General features: G+C 45.6%; 1 protein-coding gene across 4 annotated transcripts in view; it reads right to left on the bottom strand.

Annotated features, from left to right (window-relative positions):
- The window catches only part of RASA3 (RAS p21 protein activator 3), a 268,967-nt gene extending 251,215 nt beyond the window's left edge, over positions 1-17,752 (bottom strand). The window contains exon 1 of one of the 4 annotated variants that reach the window (XM_064268615.1): positions 17,467-17,752. In XM_064268615.1, coding sequence (XP_064124685.1) covers positions 17,467-17,521 — 55 coding nt within the window. In that variant the 5' untranslated portion in view covers positions 17,522-17,752. The remainder of the gene's footprint in view (positions 1-17,466) is intronic. The other 3 variants (XM_064268616.1, XM_010593593.3, XM_010593594.3) reach the window with 3 other exon arrangements.
- Positions 17,753-21,403: the final 3,651 nt, after the last annotated feature.

Raw genomic sequence — 21,403 nt, 5'->3', positions numbered from 1 at the left:
CCAAGGCTCCTCCTAACTGACCTCTAACCCCTACTTGCAACAAATTCTTCATCACAATCCCCTTCACTCGCTGCATGTACAGATTTTAAATCACTGAAAAGGCTTCTGGCCTTTTCTTGCAGTAAAGTAAGTCTAACTAAGAATCCTACGTACCTGTTCCAACTTACCTTCAAATTCAACTTAAGACACAATCAGTAATGAGTCTCATTGGTAACCCCGGGGACTGCCCTACTACAGGAGAAAACCTTGTGAGAAAGTAAAAAATGAACAATTCTCTCCTTTAATCTAAATCCTCCCTTTCACCCTGGCTCACAGGGTGCAGCTCAACATTTTCCTGTTTCCTGTGTGAAGCCTCCTGAATGCCTCACTCCTCCCATAAACCCTGATGATGTCCAACAACCAAACCAACTCCTGGACATACTGAGCAGTGATGCACGTGCTTTCAGCGAGAGCATTACATGTGTAGCTCATAGTCAGTTAGCCCTTACTCTGCCTTGCTTTATAATATCTTGAAGAATGAAAGAAAAGATAATACAGATAAAAATATCCAATTGTTTCCCAAAGATCTTGAGTTAAAAATTGTTAATTAGTTGTGAATGTCATTATTGTAACTGTAATATACACAAGGAGTCCCTGGGTGGTGAAAACATTTAATGGGCTCATCTGCTAACTAGAGGTTCTGCTAACTAGAGGTTCGAGGCCACCTAGAGACATCTCAGAAGAAAGGCCTGGCAATCTACTTCCAAAAAATCAGCCACTGAAAACCCTATAGAGCATAGTTCTACTGTGATATACATGGGGTCACCACAAGTTGGGATCAATTCAATGGCAACTGGTTTAAAACATATAAGGTCCAAGAGATTTCTTGATCCTCCAAGTACAAGAAGGGTGGCATGACCCCCACCCCTGGAATCACTCTCCTTCCCACAGGAAATTAATCGTATAACACAATAAGGCTATGGGGCCTCATCTCTAGAAAGCTCCCCTAAGATAACAAAGATCTGGGGCCCACGTGGCTGACCACAAATCACAAAATCTCAGAGGCAGTAAGAGTCTTAAAGATCATCTGGTCCAAGACTCTAATTTAACAGACAAAGCAATGGGGTAAAAGGAGAATCCGAGAAGTTAAGGGTTTTTCCAGGTCATACAGCAGGTCAATAATAGCAGAGCTTTCTGCTGACTCCACAAGCTCACATCAGATAAAATGAATCTATTCTAGATACAGAGGGTAAACCTTGAGTAGCAAATACACATATTAGCAGTGGCCTCCAGGAGACAGAAAGCAGTCACCTAATGATTGGCCGGAGTGGGAATTCCAGGTATTGTGCCCATTTGACTCCTTAATGGCATGTATCACCGTCCTCCAGATATGGGGAGCATTCTATGATGGCCTGGTGCCTAAGGAGTATGGTACCCAGAGCAACAGTGAGCTGTTGGATACCATTGCCTTCTGGCCATCTGCAGCAGCCACAGCGCCCTCCCTTCTGCCAAAACCTGCAGGATTTAGGCTGCTCTGCCTGTCCACTTCCTCACCCGAAGAGTACAGCAATAAAGTAGCTGGCGTCCTGAACCATTGAGATGGACAAGAAAAGAAGCTCAGTGCTCAGATCATCAGGGATATGACGGACTCTGTGGGATGGAGACCTGGCAGACAGAAGTAAGGGGTGCTGCAAGCCCTTGTTTCTGACAGGCAAAGTCTAACCTGCAACAGCTTGTCTTGCCATCGAATGACAGGGCTGACAGCTTTCGCAAGGCCGCTCTGGTTCTCTGTCTAGCTCCTCCGAGCTCAGTTCTGTGCCAGGACAGCAGGGCTTCCTGAAGAAGGGTGAGCATTCCAGACACGGCCCCGAGGGATCTGGGATTTCCCAGCTCAGCTCTCATCCCGAAGGCCATGGGAAAGCCAAGATGGTTTGATCACTGCAAACCTCAAGTTCCCCAGGAATTCAGCGTTTCTAGTAAGTCGTGCCCCCACTCCCAGAGCCTCTAAACAAGAATGCAGCCTGGCCAAGCCTCCTGGGGTCTGCACAATTATGGATTTTCCAGAAGCAGCTCATATTCCTGGGATCTCTGCTAATAGCCCTGTACCCCAGTCTGAACCCAGCCTTGGAAAGCCCAATTTAGCCTGGGTCCTAAGTAAAGCATAGGCTCAGAAGCTTTGCGGGCCTGAGGCCGGAACACCCTCAAGAGTGCCCAGAGTTTAACTGTCCTCCACTCCATCCTGACCTTCTGCCAGCTACAGACCAATGCCATCACTGCCTGCACTGCCCAGGTGGGCTTTTTCTGCATAAGGCAACATCCAGACCTGGCTGGAAGAACTAATAACCTGTAGGTGAAACATTGGGCCTTTAACCTACCTGGAGTATTAAATTCAAACCACAAAAATGCTGGGGCCTTGGTAATTAGAGGAGTGCTGGTGGCATAGCGGTTAAGAGTTCAGCGGCTAACCAAAAGGTCAGCAGTTCAAATCCACCAACTGCTCCTTGGAAACCTTATGGGGCAGTTCTACTCTGCCCTCTAGGGTCGCTATGAGTCGGAATTGCCTCGACAGCAACAGGTTTGGTTTGGTTGAGTTTTGGTAATTAGAAAGTCATCTTAACATAACATTGGCAGTCACAGACACATGGCGCCAACATCTCTATCCTTTAAACACTTATTAGGCAGAGCTGGGTACAAGCCTGCTGTGAGTATGACCCTGGGAAAGTCCCTGAGCTTCCCTACGTCTTGGAGGAAGGTGGAGTTAGAAATAGCTGCCCTGTGTTCCTCACAGAACTATTACAACTTACCAGGAGAACTTAGCAATATTCTGCAAAGAGCTCTCTGCTTCTTCTCCTTGGCATTTTCCTGGGCTCCATAAGCTATGATTGGTTTTGGTGGAGTGAAAAATACAGAGGAAGTACTCAAAATCAGAACAAATTGGCTTCTCTAGTACCTTCCTGAACTAGATTTAAAGCCAAAAAGAGAACACACAAGAGTTAAAAAAGAAAGTGCAATCTTTTTTCCTCGGAAGAAAAATAAAATACAACAAAGCTAAAAAGAAGATTAGAGGGGCATGTGTAGCTGTCTTCAGCTATCCACAGGGCTCAATTCTGCATGACTTCTTAAAATAGAAAAAAATACCAATAAGAGAACATAACCAGGAAGTGGAAATTGGCTCTAACTCAACACACAAGGAAGACTGGCCCATGGACACATCACACCTAATTCAGATCCGCACTGTCACTTTCTAAACTATGAAGTCCAACAACAAATAATAAAGCTCAAGAAAAAAACAAAATACAAGAATAACTAGCACCCTAAACTTTGTTAAATGTCCGAAAGAAAACTTCGGCTCTGTTAAAAAAAAAAAAGAGAGAGAACAGAAGAAATTACCCAGGATCCTTTTCATTTATGCCAAAATATGGCTCCCCATGCCTCACTATCACCTGCTCCAGAATTACATCAACACAAAAGCAGTGGTCTGCAAAGGATGAAAAGAAGATGGGGCTCAGAAAAAATGCCACAGGTGTGATTCTGCTCCTGGCACTGAAGCAGGCGCCAATGGAACAAGCAATTCCTGGCTAGTAAATAGACTGCTGCTTCGCGGCACTGACGCACCGCCGCAGTCTAGTTTATCTGGTTAGGAAAAGCACCACAGCTGAATGCATGGAGTCTCCAGAATCAGGTTTTTCTTCTACAGTGCAGAGATGACACTCTGAGTCACTGTGAATCTAAGAAAGACACAGACCCTTTATTTACTTTTGTGATCCGATCCCATCAGCAATTCTTTGCTATCTTTGTGTGCCATCAAGTCAATTCTGACTCATAATGACCCTACAGGACAGAGTGGAACTGCCCTATGGGGTTTCCTAGGTTGTAATCTGTGCAGCAGCAGGTTGTCAGATCTTTTCTCCCGTGAAGCCACTGGTGGGTTTGAACTGCTGACCTTACAGTTAGCAGCTGAGGGTTTAACCATTGTGGCACCAGGGCTCTTTTGGCAATCCTTTAAAACTTTGGAAATCAATAAAATAACATGAAATCTATGAAGAAAGGGGAAAAAGAAGAACAAGTCATTCCTCTGTTGACTAAGGAGTCAAGAGTACTATTTTCTGTTCCTATAAAAGTTACGGATTTATCATAGAATCCTAAGCCAGGCTTTTGTCTCTTCTTTCCCAGCCCTCCCTAAATGCGTATGCTTCTTTATAGTGTGTTCTAGAATACTTAAAGATGTGGCATTTGCTAACAGTGTTCTTGCTCTACCAGGATACTGACTGTCTCCAAAAGGAACTAAATTGAGCCTTAAATTCTGATAAGTGACTATTCACAACACAAGGTTCCAGCTCACTGAAAACAGAAGCTAGTGATGCCAAATTTCAGAATGGCTAAAGCTCTGGCCCAGGAGAGAACGGCAAAGGAGACTTGCGTGCAGAAACATGTCTACTATTTGGAAACACTCACAGAATGAGGAATCATTATTTGTGATTCCACAGTCCTCTTGGTCTATCAGTTCAAACCAAGATAAAATACGCACTGGAACCAAAAGCTTCCCAGACACTTCAATGCTGTGAGTGAGACTTCGGTTTGACCTAATGACCCTCCTGCTGAGAACCAGTTTCCTGAGATTCCAGACCCATGGATCGAGCCCAGGAATGATTTTCAGGACAAAAGGAAGCCAAAGACACTTTATCTTGTTTTTGTTTCTAAGGAGTCTAAATGATCACGTAATGTGCACTTGTACTGAAGTTGGGATGAATTGCATTGTTAATTTTGAAAGCTGCCTCACCTTAAAAATATATATATATATATAAAATAACCAAGTAGTCTATTGCAGACAAAATCATTTAAAATTCTCATTGATCCTATGTCAGAGTTCCACTTGAAGGTCTGTTCCCACCTTTTCTAAAAGCAAAGGCTGGGAGAACCGAACCCCAGCATAGTGTGTCTGAGCCTGGCATTCGAGGACCCTCTCAGGAGCCAGGCTGGTCCTCTCTGCTCCAACAGCCTTCGCTTCCTCCAGCTGGTGTTCCCTCCTCTCTGGACTCTTACAATACCATAGCCCCTTCTGTCAGCAATCCTTTCATCTTTAGAAATTAATAAAATAACATGAAATCTACAAAATGGGGGGAAGGAAACACAAGAGTCGTTCCACCACCAACTCAGGAGTCAACAGTAGCATTTTCTGCTCCTAGAAAAGTTACTCTTCCAGCAGAAAAGCCATCTTTAATCTGAATAAATTATTTTATTTTCCTGGGCCTTAGTGTCTTTCTCTGTGGAATGTTCTTTTAATTTTTAAAGTTGTTGATTTTTAAAATTCTACTTTTTGTTCTTCATTCATTTACCCATACATATACATAATTTTCTCATACATAATTTTACATATATGCATAAATATGGTCAGATACTTGTTTTTTGGAACGTCTTTTTTTTTTTTTTCTCCTTGTTTTTCTCTTCCTGCTTCCTAAAGAAACATTCTCCACCCCAGGGAACCCATTTAATAGACTTGTGTAGGTCTTTATTTTTATAGTTGCATATACTTTTTTTTTTTTTTTTAAGGCTATGACATTAAATAGACTTTTCTCCATCTTGCTTATCTTTCTAATCCTACAAGTCACTTGGTGTGGCTTTGGCTCTGACTGATTTCTCTAAATAGCTGTGTAATATTCCATAGTGTGGATGTATATTCAGCCATTCTCCTCCCAGTTACTTCATTTCCAGTTTTTTTCTATTTGTTCATTTATTTAACTGCCTTTTTTTTTTTTTATGGGTGGTGCTGCAATGAGCATTCTTGTCCATGGTCTTTACCTATTGGTCAAAACTAGAACATTCCAGTTATGCTGAGGGCACCTTTCAAGTTCTTTACTCTAGTGAGTATAGACTCTGACTCTGACTTTGGGATGCAAAGACTAAATAATCAATAAAGTCCCTCCCAGCTCAAGTTCCCCATGATTTTACATCTCCTCTCTCACCCTAGAACTTCCAGAGGCTGACCTGCACCTACAGGATGTGAAGTCTAAGTTCCTAGGTGGTCCACCACAGTGTGACCCAGTCCACCCTTCCAATAGAACTTGCCCACTCCAGCAAAACCATATACTGTCCCCCCAAAGCTGTTTATTTTGCCTCAGTTCTGCATCTTCACAAATGCCACCCCCAGCCTGAATGACTCCCTGCCTTCTCAAAACACCATCCATTCTTCAAGAGCAGGCTCAAAAGCCACTTTCTCCCAGAAGCCTTTCCCGACCAGCCCGAATAAAAGTAACTTCTCTCACTTGAGAACTCTTATACCTCTCATTGCCCATTCCACTTACTTAAGTGTAGAGTATTTATTTATTTAGGTAGGTTGGTTCCATTACTTGCTGTTGTCGAGCTGATTCCAACTCATGGCGACTACAGGACAGAGTAGAACTGTCCCACAGGGTTTCCAAGGAGCAACTGGTGGATTCAAACTGCTGACCTTTTGGTTAGCATCTGAGCTCTTATTCACTGTGCTAACAGGGCTCTAGGTAGGTAGGTTAGGTAGGTAAAAACCAAAACCAAACCCGTTGCCATTGAGTCGATTCCGACCCGTAGTGACCCTATAGGACGGATTAGAACTGCCCCACAGAGTTTCCAAGGAACGCCTGGTGGATTCAAACTGCCTACCTTTTGGTTAGCAGCCATAGCTCTTAACCACTATACCACCAGGGTTTCCACGTAGGTAGGTAGAACTCCATTATTTGGTACAAGGTTAAGAGAACAAATAGCTTCAAACTATACTAGAAATAATACCTCATATCTATAAAGATCTGAGCAGATGAGGTGCCTTTATTCACACACGCACATCTAGTTAATCTTTGCAAAAACTCTATAAAGGAGGAATTATTCCCCCACTTTGAGAAATGAAGAAAACAAGGCAGAGAAACGTTAGCAGATTCATCTACAGTCACAGAATTGGCAAGAAGTAGAGGTAGGACTCAGTCTTTGGTCTTCAAATTCAAAGTCTTGTTGGTTACACCCTCCTTCTCCACAGCCGAATACCCAAGGAACTCCTGTTTCCCAAAGCGGCCACTAGGAAGGCCTTCTCCTTTGATCATTGGAATCTGGAAAGAATGGTTCCAAAAACCAAAGCTGTTGCCACCAAGTTGATTCCAACTCCTGGCGACCCTATGTGTTACACAGAAACTCCCAGGCAAGCATGTCTCCCATTTTCCATCCCACACAAACCAGTGGCCCCAATTCCTTCCCCTCATGAATACTCTTCTTGTCCCTAAAAGCTGATTTCCTTCTCTTTCCTGGTCCTCCACTACTCTATCCCCATTCAAATCCAAGAACATGGAGAAATGAAATAGCCATCTAAATTGAGAAATAGCATTAAGTAGTACAAAGAACAAGAACTTCGGTGTCACACATAGCTGGGTTCAAATCCCTGCTTCAGCTCTTACAGGCTAGGTGACTTCAGGTAGTTTTAAGGGTTGAATTGTGTCCTCGCAAAAAGGTATGCTGAAGTCGTAACACCTGATACCTATGAAGGTGACCTCATTTGGAAATAGGATCTTTGAAGACGTTATTAGTTAACATGAGGTCATACTGGAGTAGGGTGGGCCCTAATCCAATATGCCTGGTGTCCTTATAAAAAGAGAAAACACAAACAGACATGAGGGAAGAAGGCCATATGATGACAGAGTCAGAGATTGGAGTGATGCTTCTACAAACCAAGAAATGCCAAGGATGGCCAGGAACCCCCAGAAGCTGGAAGAAGCCAGAGAGGAGCTTCTCCTAGGGCCTTGAGAGAACATGATCCTGCCAACACCTTGATTTCAGACTTCCATCCTCCAGAACTGTAAGACAATAAATTTCCAATGTTTTAAGCCACCAAGTCTAAAGTATTTTGTCACTGTAGTCCTAGGATGCTAATACAGGCAAGTTATTTAAGTTCTATGAGTCTCGTTTCTTCAACTTCAAAGTCAAAGAGCTGTTGGAATATAAATTAAAATGAGATATACATAAAGTACACACTGAAAACTTACATCCCCCCAAACACACACACAGACATACAGAGAAAAAATCCATGCCTCTCCCCAGGCAAAAGCTAGAGCCACAAGGCTGAAATTACCTTTAGCCAATGGGCCTATGCTGCTTCCCCAGGTAGAACCCAGTTCCGTACATTAGTCTTTTGAGGTTAAAAATAGCATCGGCAGCTAGCTGAGCTTGGTTAAAAGAATATCCAAGTTAATTTTAGCATCAGAAAGCTCAGGAGAATATATATTCCCTGATGCCCAAAACCATGTGTGGCCACCAAGGTTCCCTCCTTACACTGTGTTGAACATGGGGTGGGGTGGTGGGGGAGTGAATAACATTACAGGCAGTCTCCGAATTACGAGTGTCCAACTTATGCACAACCTAAATGAGCCCCCATAAAATCTATTAAAAATTTGGGGTACATACAATGGTTCGTCAAAACAAACAGGTGCTACTTTGTGACGTGCATCAAAACATTATTACCATTACTACTGTATTATTATATTAAAGGTGTTTTAGTGTATCTGGAAATGTTTCTTCAATGTTTTTTATGCATAGAAAAGTACACCATACATTATATACTTTTGACTAACAAAGGCAAACACTTGTCTAACTGATGTTGGATAGAACCATAACTAACTGTTCTGACTTATGTGCAAATTCGACTTAAAGACAGACTTAGGATCAGAACTCGTTCATAAGCGGGGGACTGCCTATACTCTCTTATATTCACAAAACGTTTATCTAACGTGAGTCTGACCTTAGCCCTATGAAGATGTAAAGATATGACTATTTTAACTTATTAAAACTGATGATGCTTAGCACTTGAGAACCATTACCTAAATTTGAGTAAGCCATCATCTAAATATTTGATCCTTACGACAACCCTGTAATGTAGATATTACCTACCTCCAGTTTTAAGATGAGGAAGCTGAGGCTCAAAGAAGAAAATAACTTGCCCAAGGTCACCGAGGTAGTAAGTGGCAGAGCCAGGATCGCAATCTAAGTCAACACTACACTACTGCCCCCCCCTCATGCAGTAAATGAGTGTCGCATATCACACGTTTAGCAGAGCCAGATCTAGAGCCCTGAGCTTCTGACCCCTGCAATCCCGGGCTGTTTCACCAGGCCACCCCCGTATCTACTAACTGGATGTCAAACTCAGACATGGCCCAGGGACACCTCAGGATACCAGTCTTCCGTCCAAGGCTCCTATCTGACCCTAAACTGTGGAGTCAGCCTCATTTATAATTCAGTCTGTTGACTACTGTTCCCAGTCTCATCTCACCGATGTAACTGCCTGGACCAAGTTACCTCCTGAACACCATTTCCACTTCCTTGACCAAGTTGCCAGCTGGTGAGATTTCATGTGCGATTAGGCAGAGGGAGAGCACCAAGCTGAAAGCAAGCCAGCACCTGAGCCCCAGGAACAGCTCTCGAACAACCTGCATGGCCACTTTCGGCTGAATGGGAGGAACTGTCAGTTCCGATATATTTGTTTCAGACCCAAATTGCCATCAGGCCCTTCTTCAAGGCCAAGTTCTAATCTCGCTGTAAAGGAACATCAGAGCATGTTTTGAGCCCAGGGGGGCACCAGCGGAGACACTGTGCCAGATCCAAGGCAGAAAGATCCAGCCAGTGACAGAAGGGAAAAACATCTGCAACAAAGAAGGAAAAGGAAACAGTAGAAATGGCATTCGATACCTTTATGTGTGTGTGTGTGTGTGTGTGGGCGCGCGCGCGCTTTAGATAAAAGTATAGAGCACGTTATAGTTTCTCATTAAACAATACAGGAATTGTTTTGTGGCATTGGTTGCCAACCTCATGATGTGTCAACACTCTCTCCTTTTCCACCCTGGGTTCCCTGTTTCTATTTGTCCAGTTTTCCTGTCCCTTCCTGCCCTCTCGTCTTTGCTTTCAGGCCCATATACCCCTTAGTCTCGTACACATGACTGAACTACGAAGCATGTGCCTTGAGCATGTTATTGTTTGGCACTTTAAACCAAAACCAAAACAAAACCTGGTGCAGTCGAGTCGATTTTGACTCACAGTGACCCTACCTTTTTAACTTATTCCTGAAGTCGTTCCTGAGGTTCGCCCTTCAGTCAAAGATTAGACAGGTCTATAGGGCCAACTCATAGTGACTAATGTTTGGCTGAAGGCCGAACCTCAGGAATGACTTCAGTACTGAGTTAAAAGAGTGTCCAAAGGCCATACTCTCAAGGCTTCTCCAGTCTCTGTCAGACCAGCAAGTCTGGTCTGTTTTTTTTTTTTTCTTGGTGAATTTGAATTTTTTTCTGCATTTTTCTCCCGCTTGATCCAGGACCATCTATTATGATCCCTGCCAGAGCAGTTGGTGGGGCATTTGGTATCTTAAGTGCTACAGACCTCTTCACTCTCATTCATGACTGAAAATGATTTCAAATAGATAGTCCCCAAATTAAAAATGGAAAGAATTCATTTTAATTGGAAACAATGCCATACGTAATGGTTAGATTCCCAGAATGGCCTTCTCTAAAGACTATTTAATATTTAATTTAGCCAAAATAGGGTATTTGAGCTATAGAGCAGGAAGGGAGCTAGAAGGTCATTCCATGCAGACTATCACAAAGTACAGACAGGCATTTAAAATAACAAGAGCAGAAATTAATATTCTTGCATTACCAACTATGGAAAAATGGAAAAACCAAACGATTATGAAATCTTGGCTCTTTTTCGAAGTATCTTTCACGCGGCACTTAAAGAAAAGAACATTTAATCAAGAGAGGATGAGGTGGCCAATGTGAGCCTTCCCAGGGCTTGTCACATTGTTGGCAGGGGCACGTCATTTTTGTCCAATTTCATTCACAAGTTATGAATGTCTTTTTCTTTGACACAGGGGTTAGCCATACCACGCTCAAGCTGATGTCTAGAGAAAGAAGAGAAGGGGAATTTCCCAAGGTTATGGAACAAGAGATGAAGAGAGAGGAGGAAGAGGAATGTGGATAAAAGCATACGTTGCTTTAGGTGAGAGTGAACTGGAGGCTAATTACTGCGATTTGAGATGTGTAAGGTGAGCAAAGGCAGAGATGACAGGAAGAGGAGGAGGAGGGTAGGTGAACTGGAAAAGTGAGAGGCAGGTTTAATCTGCTGCCTTCAACGTATTCATGGGCCGTTGTTGCTGTTGGTGCTGTGGAGACCCCATGTGACAAAGTAGAAATGCCCCATAGGGTTTTTTGGAGTTTCTGAGTAAGTTCAAAGCACTAAACTTTTGGTTAGCAGCTGAATGCTTAACTGTTATGGGCTCTCTCAGTATATGGGCAACATACATATTTATTTCTAGGAATATAAGGATTATCTGCACATAGTTCTCTAGCAGGACTGGATACATCTCATGTACATTTTGTGGTCTATAAAGGCAAATTTAAACTATTTTTACATTCCATAATTATAAATTGAGTGATCAGCATAAAGGTCAATAAATTATGGTGTGGTTTTAAAAAGAGTTGCTTTATCATGGGCCTTTTCAATTTCATACGTAAAACAGCAATAACCTTGTCAAGGGTCACACCAAGGATGTGGCCATATGGACACTTCCATAAACTAAATATACTGAGGGGTGTCCACTCCTTACTGTGGGACTGTGTTCTTGTGTTCATGTAAGTCCTGGATCAGGGAGTTATCATAAACTCAGTGACTGCTATAAAAACAATAAATTATGGTATGATTTTAAAAAGAGTTGCTTTGTAATGGTTAGATTTGAAACCAGAGCTTTGAACCCGTTCTGCCCAGTTCAGTCATGGTCAATGAAGTAAAACTCGAATGGATCCAAATTTTTTAAATGTGGCTAAACCAGTATGATAACTGGAATAGGAAGTCACGGGTCAAAGCCCTGCTAGAAACTTGTCTTCCTCTTAGAAAACAAGGGCAGCGTGCGTGTTGCATAGCAACCAAATCTCTTGACTGGCGGAGTAGGAAACAATGGTGCCCAGCTCAAAGATGGCCACCAACCATGCCACTTTGAATGTGTATTGTTCTCCGCAGTCCCAGCAATAATCCAGTCTCCAGCATCAGGCTGCTGAAAGGGTTCATTATGCCTCTTTTGAGTCTCCCTTTCCAGGGCTTCGACCCATCATTTTTCTCATTCCGGTTATCGTTCCGGATCACCAAAATTTTAAAAATTCAGGTTTCTTCCAGTTTCCCTTTGTTGGCCATGAATGAACGAGTTCAAAGCCCCATCTGTAACTTTGTGGTGGATTAAGGTAGGTGGTGCGGTATGGAGGAGAAAAACACTAGACTGGGTAGGGTGATGAAGGGCTCTCAAGACCTGGGCTCTAATCCTGTTTCTGCTACAAACTCACTGAACACCCTTTACCAAGACCATTTACTTTTTTAGACTCCAACTTCTTCATGACTAAAGGAAGGGGATGGGCACGGGGGCACTGTAGTTTCACCTAACCCTAACACCATCATGGTATTAGTGGGAAGGAGAGGCTGGGAGGACCACAGGAAGATCTAAAACAAAAAACTAGGCAATACACAATTTCAAATGGGGCTTACAAATACACATATGCTCACACACACTCTCACACACACTCAAATCAGAATTACTTCCACAAACCTGATAATGAAAAAAAAAAAATTCAAGTCACAATAGCCTATTAGTTCAAGAGGACTTTTCTTGTCCTAGACAATGTAAGGTTAAGGATTTTTTTGTTTTTAGTTTGAGAGAAACACCATTGTATATTGCTCTTTATTGAACACATTTATCAAGATAAAATGACACTTTAAAAAACGAGCAGTAAACACTATGGAAAAGGAAAATATCACTGGGAAATAAAGATATATTGCAATGCCTGGAGTTGAGCCGGGCCCAAAATAATACTGCCAAGCAGAAGTGTTTTCATTGTGGGGTTCTACCCAATCATCTCCTACAAATCTTCAAGTTGTTTCCCTTTAGGTTCTAAAGCCCTGACTCATGGAAAGTCAGAACAGTACACTTCCTCAAAGTAACAACCTCATAGGAAGTGTGTGCTTAGTCTTACATGACACACTGAGATGCTGTTATAAAAATAATAGTAATTGTTACCAAAGATACATAAGCTTTAGGACTTTCAAGTGTGCAGAATATGCCCAAAATAACCCTGCAAGATTTAAATAAGGAAAGCAACAGTCTTCAAGGCAAGGACTAAAAGTAATGACCTTACTTTTATTCGGCACTTTCATGTGTATTATCTCATTTGCTAAAGGTGGAAGGACGAAGAAGGAGGAAGGAGAAAAAAGGAAGACGTTCTTCCTATTTTCCCCAGCTTAAGCCTCTGAATGAGACGAAACACCATCATTGGCTTTCAAAACTATTTAAGAACTAAAAAGGCCAAGGATCCTCACACCTAAAAAAAAATCTCCTCATCCTGCCAAAAACGTTCTACCTTTCTTCTTGGCAACAGTAGTAGTAATATTGCTTATTGGTATTACTTTATGGAGAAGTTTTCTTTTTATCTTTATCTGGGAGTGGGGGAGGGGGCTGGCATGAATCTAACCCTGAACAACACTGTCTTATAAGTTCTCACCGGATCTCGGTTGGCAGCTCGACAATAATTGCCTGCATTTTGCTAATAGAAAAATGAGGCAATGAAAGGGGAAGACTCTTGCCCTGGGTCATCCAGCAAGTCAATAGCAAAGACAGGGCACACAGCCAACTTGCCTGGAAACAAGTCTCAGAGATTAATGTATCTGCTTGGCCACACTGCCTCTGCAGAATACTGAAAGGGTGAGTGTGAGTGTGTATGTGTGAGAGAGAGGAAGAAAGAAACCGAGTGTGTATGTGTATGTGTGAGAGAGCATATGTGTGGGAGTGTGTATGTGAGAGTGTATGTGTGTGTGTGTGTGTGTGTGTGAGAGAGAGAGAGAAAGAGTGTTTATGTATATGTGAGAAAGCATGTGTGTGGGAGTATGTATGTGAGAAACTGTATGTGTGTGTGTTGTGACAGAGAAAGAATGTGTATGTGTATGTGAGAAAGCATATGTGTGTGAGTGTGTATGTGAGAAAGTGTGTGTGAGAGAGAGAGAGAACGAGTATGTATGTGTATGTGAGAAATCGTGTGTGGGAGTGTGTATGTGAGAGTGTGTGTGTCTGAGAGAGAGTGTATATGTATATGTGAGAAAGCATATGTGTGGGAGTGTGTATGTGAGAAAGTGTATGTGTGTGTGTGTTGTGAGAGAGAAAGAGTGTGTATGTGTATTTGAGAAAGCATATGTGTGTGGGAGTATGTGAGAAAGTGTGTGTGTGGGTGTGAGAAAGAATGTGTATGTGAGAAAGCATATGTGTGTGGGCGTGTCTATGTGAGAAAGTATGTGTGTGTTTGTGTGAGAAAGAGAAAAACTATATGTGTATGTAAGAAAGCATATGGGTGAAGGAGTGTGTATGTGAGTGTGTGCGTGTGAGAGAGAGAAAGTGTATGTGTGTCTGAGAAAGCGTATGTGTGAGGGAGTGTGTATGTGGGAAAGTGTGTGTGTGAGTGTATGTGTGACAGTGCGAGAGTATGTATGAGAGAGAAACAAAGTGTGTGTACGTGTGTGTAAAGCATATCTGCCTCTCCTCAAAATTTACTATAGTGTCACTTATTGTTCTGTCAGAGTCTTTACAACCGGGGACATTTGGGCAAAGCAAGGCAGAGCCAAGGTTGGTCACAAACAGAGGATTAAGGAAAAAATGAGAAGCGCTCAGCACACCACCTGTCCATGCTCCAGACCAATCCTTCACTCCAGTTCTACTAACAGGCTTTCACTTATGGCGCCATACTGAAGTCTTAGGCTGGGGGAAATGAGACTATAACACAAAACAAGCTTACGCAATTTACCTTCAACCTAGGCTCTAACTCAGCATTACAGCCTCAAACATTTCTATGCTCAAACTCAAGAGGAAGCTTGCCTCTTCTGTTCCTACAGCCACTGACGCCTGCACGGGCCCCAGTTATGGTGGGCGGGGCACAGATGCCCCCCTTCCTGCAGGCCTGAAAGTGAAGAGCCGTTTCACAGGTGAAAGAATCAGGGGCTTCTCAGGGCTCAAGCCACATCCAAGGAATCGGATGGCTGGTATGTGCACATTTCCAGGTGGCCACCCTTCCCCGGTGATATAACCCCCAACACTGGAGTGGTCTCCAAAGGTTTGAATAATACCCAGTCCCCACGTGGGATCAGACAGCAGATGTTCTAGTCATTGCACTAATCCTCAACTGAGCCAGGGTGCTTTGCTCGCTTGTTTAAAGTGGAGCACAAAAGAGAGAACAGCCAAATCAAACAGCTTCTTCAAGCCTCCCTCCTTCCAAATCAGCTTCCTCCATGTTGCTCTCTGGAAATCCCTTCTATGAATGTCAGATGTGAAGCTGAGGTACACTGACCTATCTATCAGCTGTGCCCCCCTGGGCATTTGGATATCTCTCCTTGCCCTCCTGTTTTATTTACTATGCCATTCTGGCAAGAAATACATTCTCTTTGTTTAATGCTTCACTGGAATCCTTCCTTGAGTAAACAGCTGTGGAGACTGAGGCAGGCTGTCTTAGACCTGAACTACAAAGTCATACCGATTTCTGCCTGGTGTACTTGGAACATTCTTTCATAGTCATACCCCAGTCCCAAGTTCCCCCTCCCGCCCAACCTCCAGTCAGTCCCTTATTAAGAAAAGACAGCCTTCCTCACACAGCTACACCGGGCTCATTCAATTCACCCAGGAATCTTGACTGAACAGAACTTCAGAAAATGGAATATGACAGAATAACCTTTAAACAGAGCCAATGTTGTGGCTTTTCACTTGCCGGCCACAGTGGGGTCATCCTTTAGACACTTGAGGTAGAGCACAATGTTGAATTTCTCAGTATGAAAGTGACAAGAGATTTCAACCACATAAACAAGAGAAAGCCCTCTCAAGTGTAGACTACTCAAAGCTGAAGTGTTGCCACATCCTATCTGCTGAGCTTCTAAGCCGAATATCAAAACAGTGTCTCAGCAATGATCCTTAAACCAAAATAAATCAGACAGGAAACAACACGCTGATTGAGGGTAGCTGGAATTCCTCAGATAGTATCAAATATCATCAACAACCGATGCTTAAATAGTCACTGGGTGCCTGGCTCCGTTCCCCTAACTGCATTTTTTTTTTCCATATGTGAATAGATTGAGATATGAAACAGATTAGTGGGTGAAAAGGATCCTGAAGACAGGGTAACTGCTTTAGCTTCCCCAAAGCCCTCTGCCAAAATCAACGCACATTAATGTGCAAAAGTCATTCCAGGCACCAATCCTGTTTGGGAAAAAGCAAAAAACAAAACCTTGCTCATCACTCTCCCGTGATAAAGTAGACCTGGGGGGTAGGGGAGAGGAGAGGAGAAAGCAAATTTCTTTAGAGAAACCCGGGAGAGTTCGCACACAACAGTCCTGGGCGACCTCCTCCCACTGAACCCACTTCGGAATCTGCATTCATTTCCCTTCGGTGCCCAGCTGAAATCCAGCCCTAACTGGCCAGTGGGAAAAGCTGAGGCTGCAAGGAGTGACCGCGGCCTGAATGGCAGGCCTGGCGTGGGCCGGCTGCTGGCGGCGGGTTCTCAATGAAACCGAGGGAAGCGCCAGGAGGGGGTGGCTGGCAGCTCCGGTGTCTCCCCGCCCCGCGGGCGCCCTCGGCCAAAGCGCCCTCCAGACACACACGCGCGCGCGCGCGCGCGCACACACACACACACACACACACACACACACACGTACATGCCCGCGCGCACGCCGGCCGGACTCGGGGAGCGAAGACTCCGACAGGCCTAGGGAAGGGAAATGCCCCATCAGGAGGCGGAACGGATGCGCTCGGCAGCCAGCGCGCTCGCCTCGCGGAAACAATGCCCACCTTCCTTTGGAAGAGCGTTCATATGCCCCCGGAAAGGAAGTTTTCTGGCGCTGCGGCCGAGAGGAGATGCAGGGAGTCGGTGGCTTGGGCTCCTGAAGTATACACACCCAAACAGACCCCTAAACACTCACGCACACACCCCCGAGCCGGGACCGGTTTGCACCCTGCACCAGACTTCCACCCCTCAGCGCCGGCGAATCCCACCGCCCCCGACCGCGCGTCTCCAGGAATTTCGGGCGCAGAGGAGGCGCTGGGGGCTTCGCTCTCCCCGAACCGCTCGGCTTAGACCCCTAGAGGTGCGAGTTGGAGAGAGGGAACCGAGACAGATCGACTTAGCCCAGTCCCTCCGGAAAAGAGCGCAAGTGTGCTCGACCCCAGGGACCACGCAGTCGCTCCGAGGGCGCCTCTGCCCCGGACCCTGGCGGGCCCCGCGGCGGCAATCGGGCCGACCCCGGGAGGAGCGAGCCGAGGCCGGAGAGCCGGGCGGCGGGTGGGGGCTGGGTGGAGGGGAATGGGAGGGGGCGTCTCAGCCCGTGGACTTCGCAAAGATCCCACCCGCCTATTGTCAGCTGCCCGGAGGGAGGCTGCGGGGGCCGGCGCTGCTTCCCGGGGGGAGAAGAGGTCCTTACCGATTTTGATCTTCACGCTCTGGAAGACCCGGAGCCCCTCTTCTTCCACCGCCATGCTGCCCGCCGGCTGCCGGTCTGTCGGTCTGTCTGAGCGCCCGCCCGCCGGTCAGTCGGCCTGGGGAGGTCCGTTGAGACTTGCCCCCGAAGTTCACTCTCCGTGCAACGGCCCCCGCCGTGGCACCGGGGAACAGCGCAGAGCTGGCCTGTCAAGGGGGCAAGGGACGGCGGCGGCTGGAGGCCCGGAGAGGCGGTGGCTGCGGCGGCAGCAGCTGCAAGAGCACCGCGCTCTCTGCGCAGCCCGGGTCCCCGCGCGCCTCATTCGGTGTGCAAAAGCCGACAGCGGCCCCCGGCGCCGGCCCATGCGCCCCGCCCATTGGCCAGGGGCTAGGAGGCGGGGTCGGGACGGCTCCGCCTACAGCCCAATCCAGCTTCCCACTGGCCGAGGCCGGGAAAGGGGCGGGTCCTGTTTCTGCAAGAGGGTTTGGAAGGGATCCGCCGGGGATGGTACACTGCTGCCGAGGGGGGCCGGGCGCGCGAAGCCGGGAGGGGTCCCAGGCTGAGGCGGGGCAATTAGGCTGCCGGAAGATCCCTCTCCCAGCCTGGCCAGGGTAAGGAGGGGCCCAGAGACGGTGATCCACCAAGAGTGGCTGCGCGCCCATCGCCAGCCTGCGGCCTCCTCCTCCGCGAACTGGCCAGAAGGTCTGGACGCCTGCCCTCCACGCCGCGGGCTTCGCAGGCGCCGCTGCAGTCCCCGTCGGGGTGGAGGGCACTGCGGCAGGAGTTTCTGAGTGATCAGGGCAGTGAGGCAGTCCCTCTCCGCGCGGCTTGTTGAGTCTCAAACCCTGGAACGCGTTTGCGGCGACGCGCAGCAAGCACCCAAAACGCACAGCCTCCGCGCTCTAAGGACCGCCACTCCAAGCGAACCGGGGCGCCGGAAAAGTTGATGTCTGGCAGGGCCGCCAAAAACCAAAACAAAACAAAACAAAAACCATAGCCTTTGAGTCGATTCCTACTCATAACGACCCTATAGGACAGAGTAGAACTTCCCCCATAGAGTTTCCAAGGAACAGCTGGTGGATTTGAACTGCCAACCTTTTGGTTTGCAGCCGTAGCTCTTAGCCACTGCACCACGAGGGCTCCAAGAAAAAAAAAAAAAAAAAAACGGGACGTGCGCCCCTGTGTGCACCCAATCCCAGGCGGTCCCCTCTTTCCCTGGAGCGGGAGTGCGGGACGCCCCTATGATCTGGCTCGAGCGGTCCCGGTGACGCTCCAGAAGCCTCTCCCCTGGGCGTTCGAGAGGGCTTAAGGTTATTACCCGGCGCGACTCGCGGCAAGATTCCTCGGTTCACCCAGGCTTCTCCCAGGGCAGTGATTAGGTGGCGGGCAGCCTGTTTCGGACCCCGAGTAGACAAAGGAAGTTAGGGGTTTAATGCATGCCTTTTTGCTTATTACTTCGAGGCTCTTTGTTACTAACTTGTTTTTGAAATTTAAAAAGTAGCACGAGCACATGATTTTAAGACATTCAAACATAAAGTTATAAAATTTAAAAATTCGCCTCAACCTCAGCCCCACTCTCCAGAAGCAACACAGTTAAAAGTTTCTTAGCTGGAGACTTAGGAAACCTTGAAAGCCTTGGTGTTCGGTGCTAACATTCCTCCTTTCTAAGGTATGTCATGGGAGGAAGTATGGGAAAGAATCCTTGACTAGTGAATGTGTTTTATGCTTGCCCCTTAATTGTAGAATTTTGACATTTGAGCATCCTCTAAATTAATTCTATCAGCCTATCTGGGGTTGATTGTACTCAGCAGCTATCTCTGTGCGGAGCCTTCAGTCTCAGAACTTCTAAGATCACTTTTCTCCCAAATCATCCCGGGCTTGTGAAGTCAGTCTTTGCCTGAGGCCTACTTTGCACCCAAGGAGCAGGAAGCATTCATGGTGAGAGAACAATGTCAGCCTATAAGGTTCCTTAGGAGCCTGTTGGTTCAGTGGTAGAAATCTCCCCTTCCATGCAGGAGACCTGGGTTTTGAGTCCCTGGGTTAGATGGTGGCCAGTGCACCTCAGGCCACCCGTGTGTCAGTGAGGCTTTTGTGTTGCTATGATGTTGAACAGGTTTCAGCAGAGCTTCCAGACTAAGACAGACTAGGAAGAAAGGCTGGCAATCTACTTCCAAAAAATCAGCCAATGAAAACCCTGTGGACTGGAGAAACCCTGAGAGTATGGCCCCCGGTCACTCACAGGTCAGTAATGAACTCACTCCTGAGGTTCACCCTTCAGCCAAAGATTAGACAGACCCATAAAAAAAAAAAAAGACTAAATGGGCACACCAGCCCAGGGGCAAGGGAGAAAAGGCAGACAGGGCAGGAAAGCTGGTAATGAGGAGCTCAAGGTCGAGAAGGGGAGAGTGTTGACATGTCCTGGGGTTGGCAATCAATGTCACAAAACAATATGTGTATTAATTGTTCAACGAGAAACTTGTTTGCTCTGTAAACCTTCATCTAAAGTACAATAAAAAAAGAAAAAAAAATTTTTTTAACTCTGTAGAGCACAACTGTCCAATCCATTGGGCATGGGGTCACCATGAGTTGGAAGCAATTCAATGGCACCCAACAACAACAACATAAGGTTCTTTGGCTCATAATCCATTAGCAAAACAGCATCCCATTTATGCCAACTTCCTGAGAATCTTAATTTAAAAAAAAGTGTTTTTTTAAAGCCTGAGAATGAAAACCTCATCAGGAAATTTTCACCTTGAGTTTCATTAGAAAATCTACCTTTTGATTCTGGCTCTGCCACCAAAACAAGGTAACTTCTTAAGACTTTTGCTTTCTTTCCTTGGTCTATAAAGAAAAGGTAATAACAATGAGACTTATTCTGCCTTCTTTTACATCCTAAAAAGACTTGGATAACCAAGGATAGTAGAAAGAACTTAAACTCGGCTGTTTAATGGCTTGAGGGCCTCAGAAATGTTTCTTCTATGGCTTTGAGTCTGATTATTCATCTGTGAAGTGGGGATAATCACGCCTACCTCATGGAGTTGTTGTGGGGTTTACCTGGATCGCGTGAGCAATTCTCTTGGCACAGAGCAAGTGCAGAAAATGGATGTGAACTCCTCTCCCCCCACCTAAATGATGAAATTTAACACTTTACATTTGTCTTTATAAAGTGCAATGAGTTTGTGTCTGTTTGGAATTTAATACGTTTTCCTTATGAGCCCAGCGTGTTTCAGTGCTTTACATCTGATTTTCATACATTATCTCATTGGGTTCATTGCAATTCAACCAACGAAGCTGATAAGACAGGTGAGGAAATTGAAGCCATGTAGGTTGCAGTGACTCCCTCTGTACTTCGTCTGATTCCGATCAGCTTACTCCTAGCTGTGATCTTTAAAGCTACCTTTCCCATGCCTCCCACATTCAGAATCCATCTCACTCCCTCTTTCCTCCTCCTTTCCTCTTCCTCTTTTCTAATGTATTCTTTCTACAGTTGCTTCCTCTACCCTTCTCTCAATTATCCCTAATTTTAGTCTCCTCCTTCCATTTCCTGTCTCCATTCTCCATTGTATCCCTTGGCATGTTCAGACTCTGAGAGATCAAAGCTCTTTTCTTCCAGACAAGTATAATTTTCTCCCTGAGAGATGGTCAGCTGCAGATGAAAGGAGAGAAGCAGGAGATGACCTGCTAGATACTGAAGAAAGGCCTTTAGCGTCTTCCTACGAAATCCCTGGTTATCCCTTTGACAGGTCCCTTTTCCTGTCTGGATAAATCCCGTGCCATCGTCTTTAAGGCCTGGCCTGATCTAGCCTCTGCCTAGCTCCCTGCTGTCATTTCCAGTCCTTCTTCCCCTGTTCACGAGCCTCTAGCCATACGGGCCTCCTAGGTGTTACTCAAACATGCCAAGTGCACTCCTGCCTCAAAATCTTTGCATTTTCTGTTCACA

This window comes from Loxodonta africana, chromosome 15, assembly GCF_030014295.1.
Source record: "Loxodonta africana isolate mLoxAfr1 chromosome 15, mLoxAfr1.hap2, whole genome shotgun sequence".
Classification (NCBI taxonomy): Eukaryota; Metazoa; Chordata; class Mammalia; order Proboscidea; family Elephantidae; genus Loxodonta; species Loxodonta africana.
Note: the sequence above shows the minus strand (reverse complement) of the source record. Positions and strands in the feature narration are given on the sequence as shown.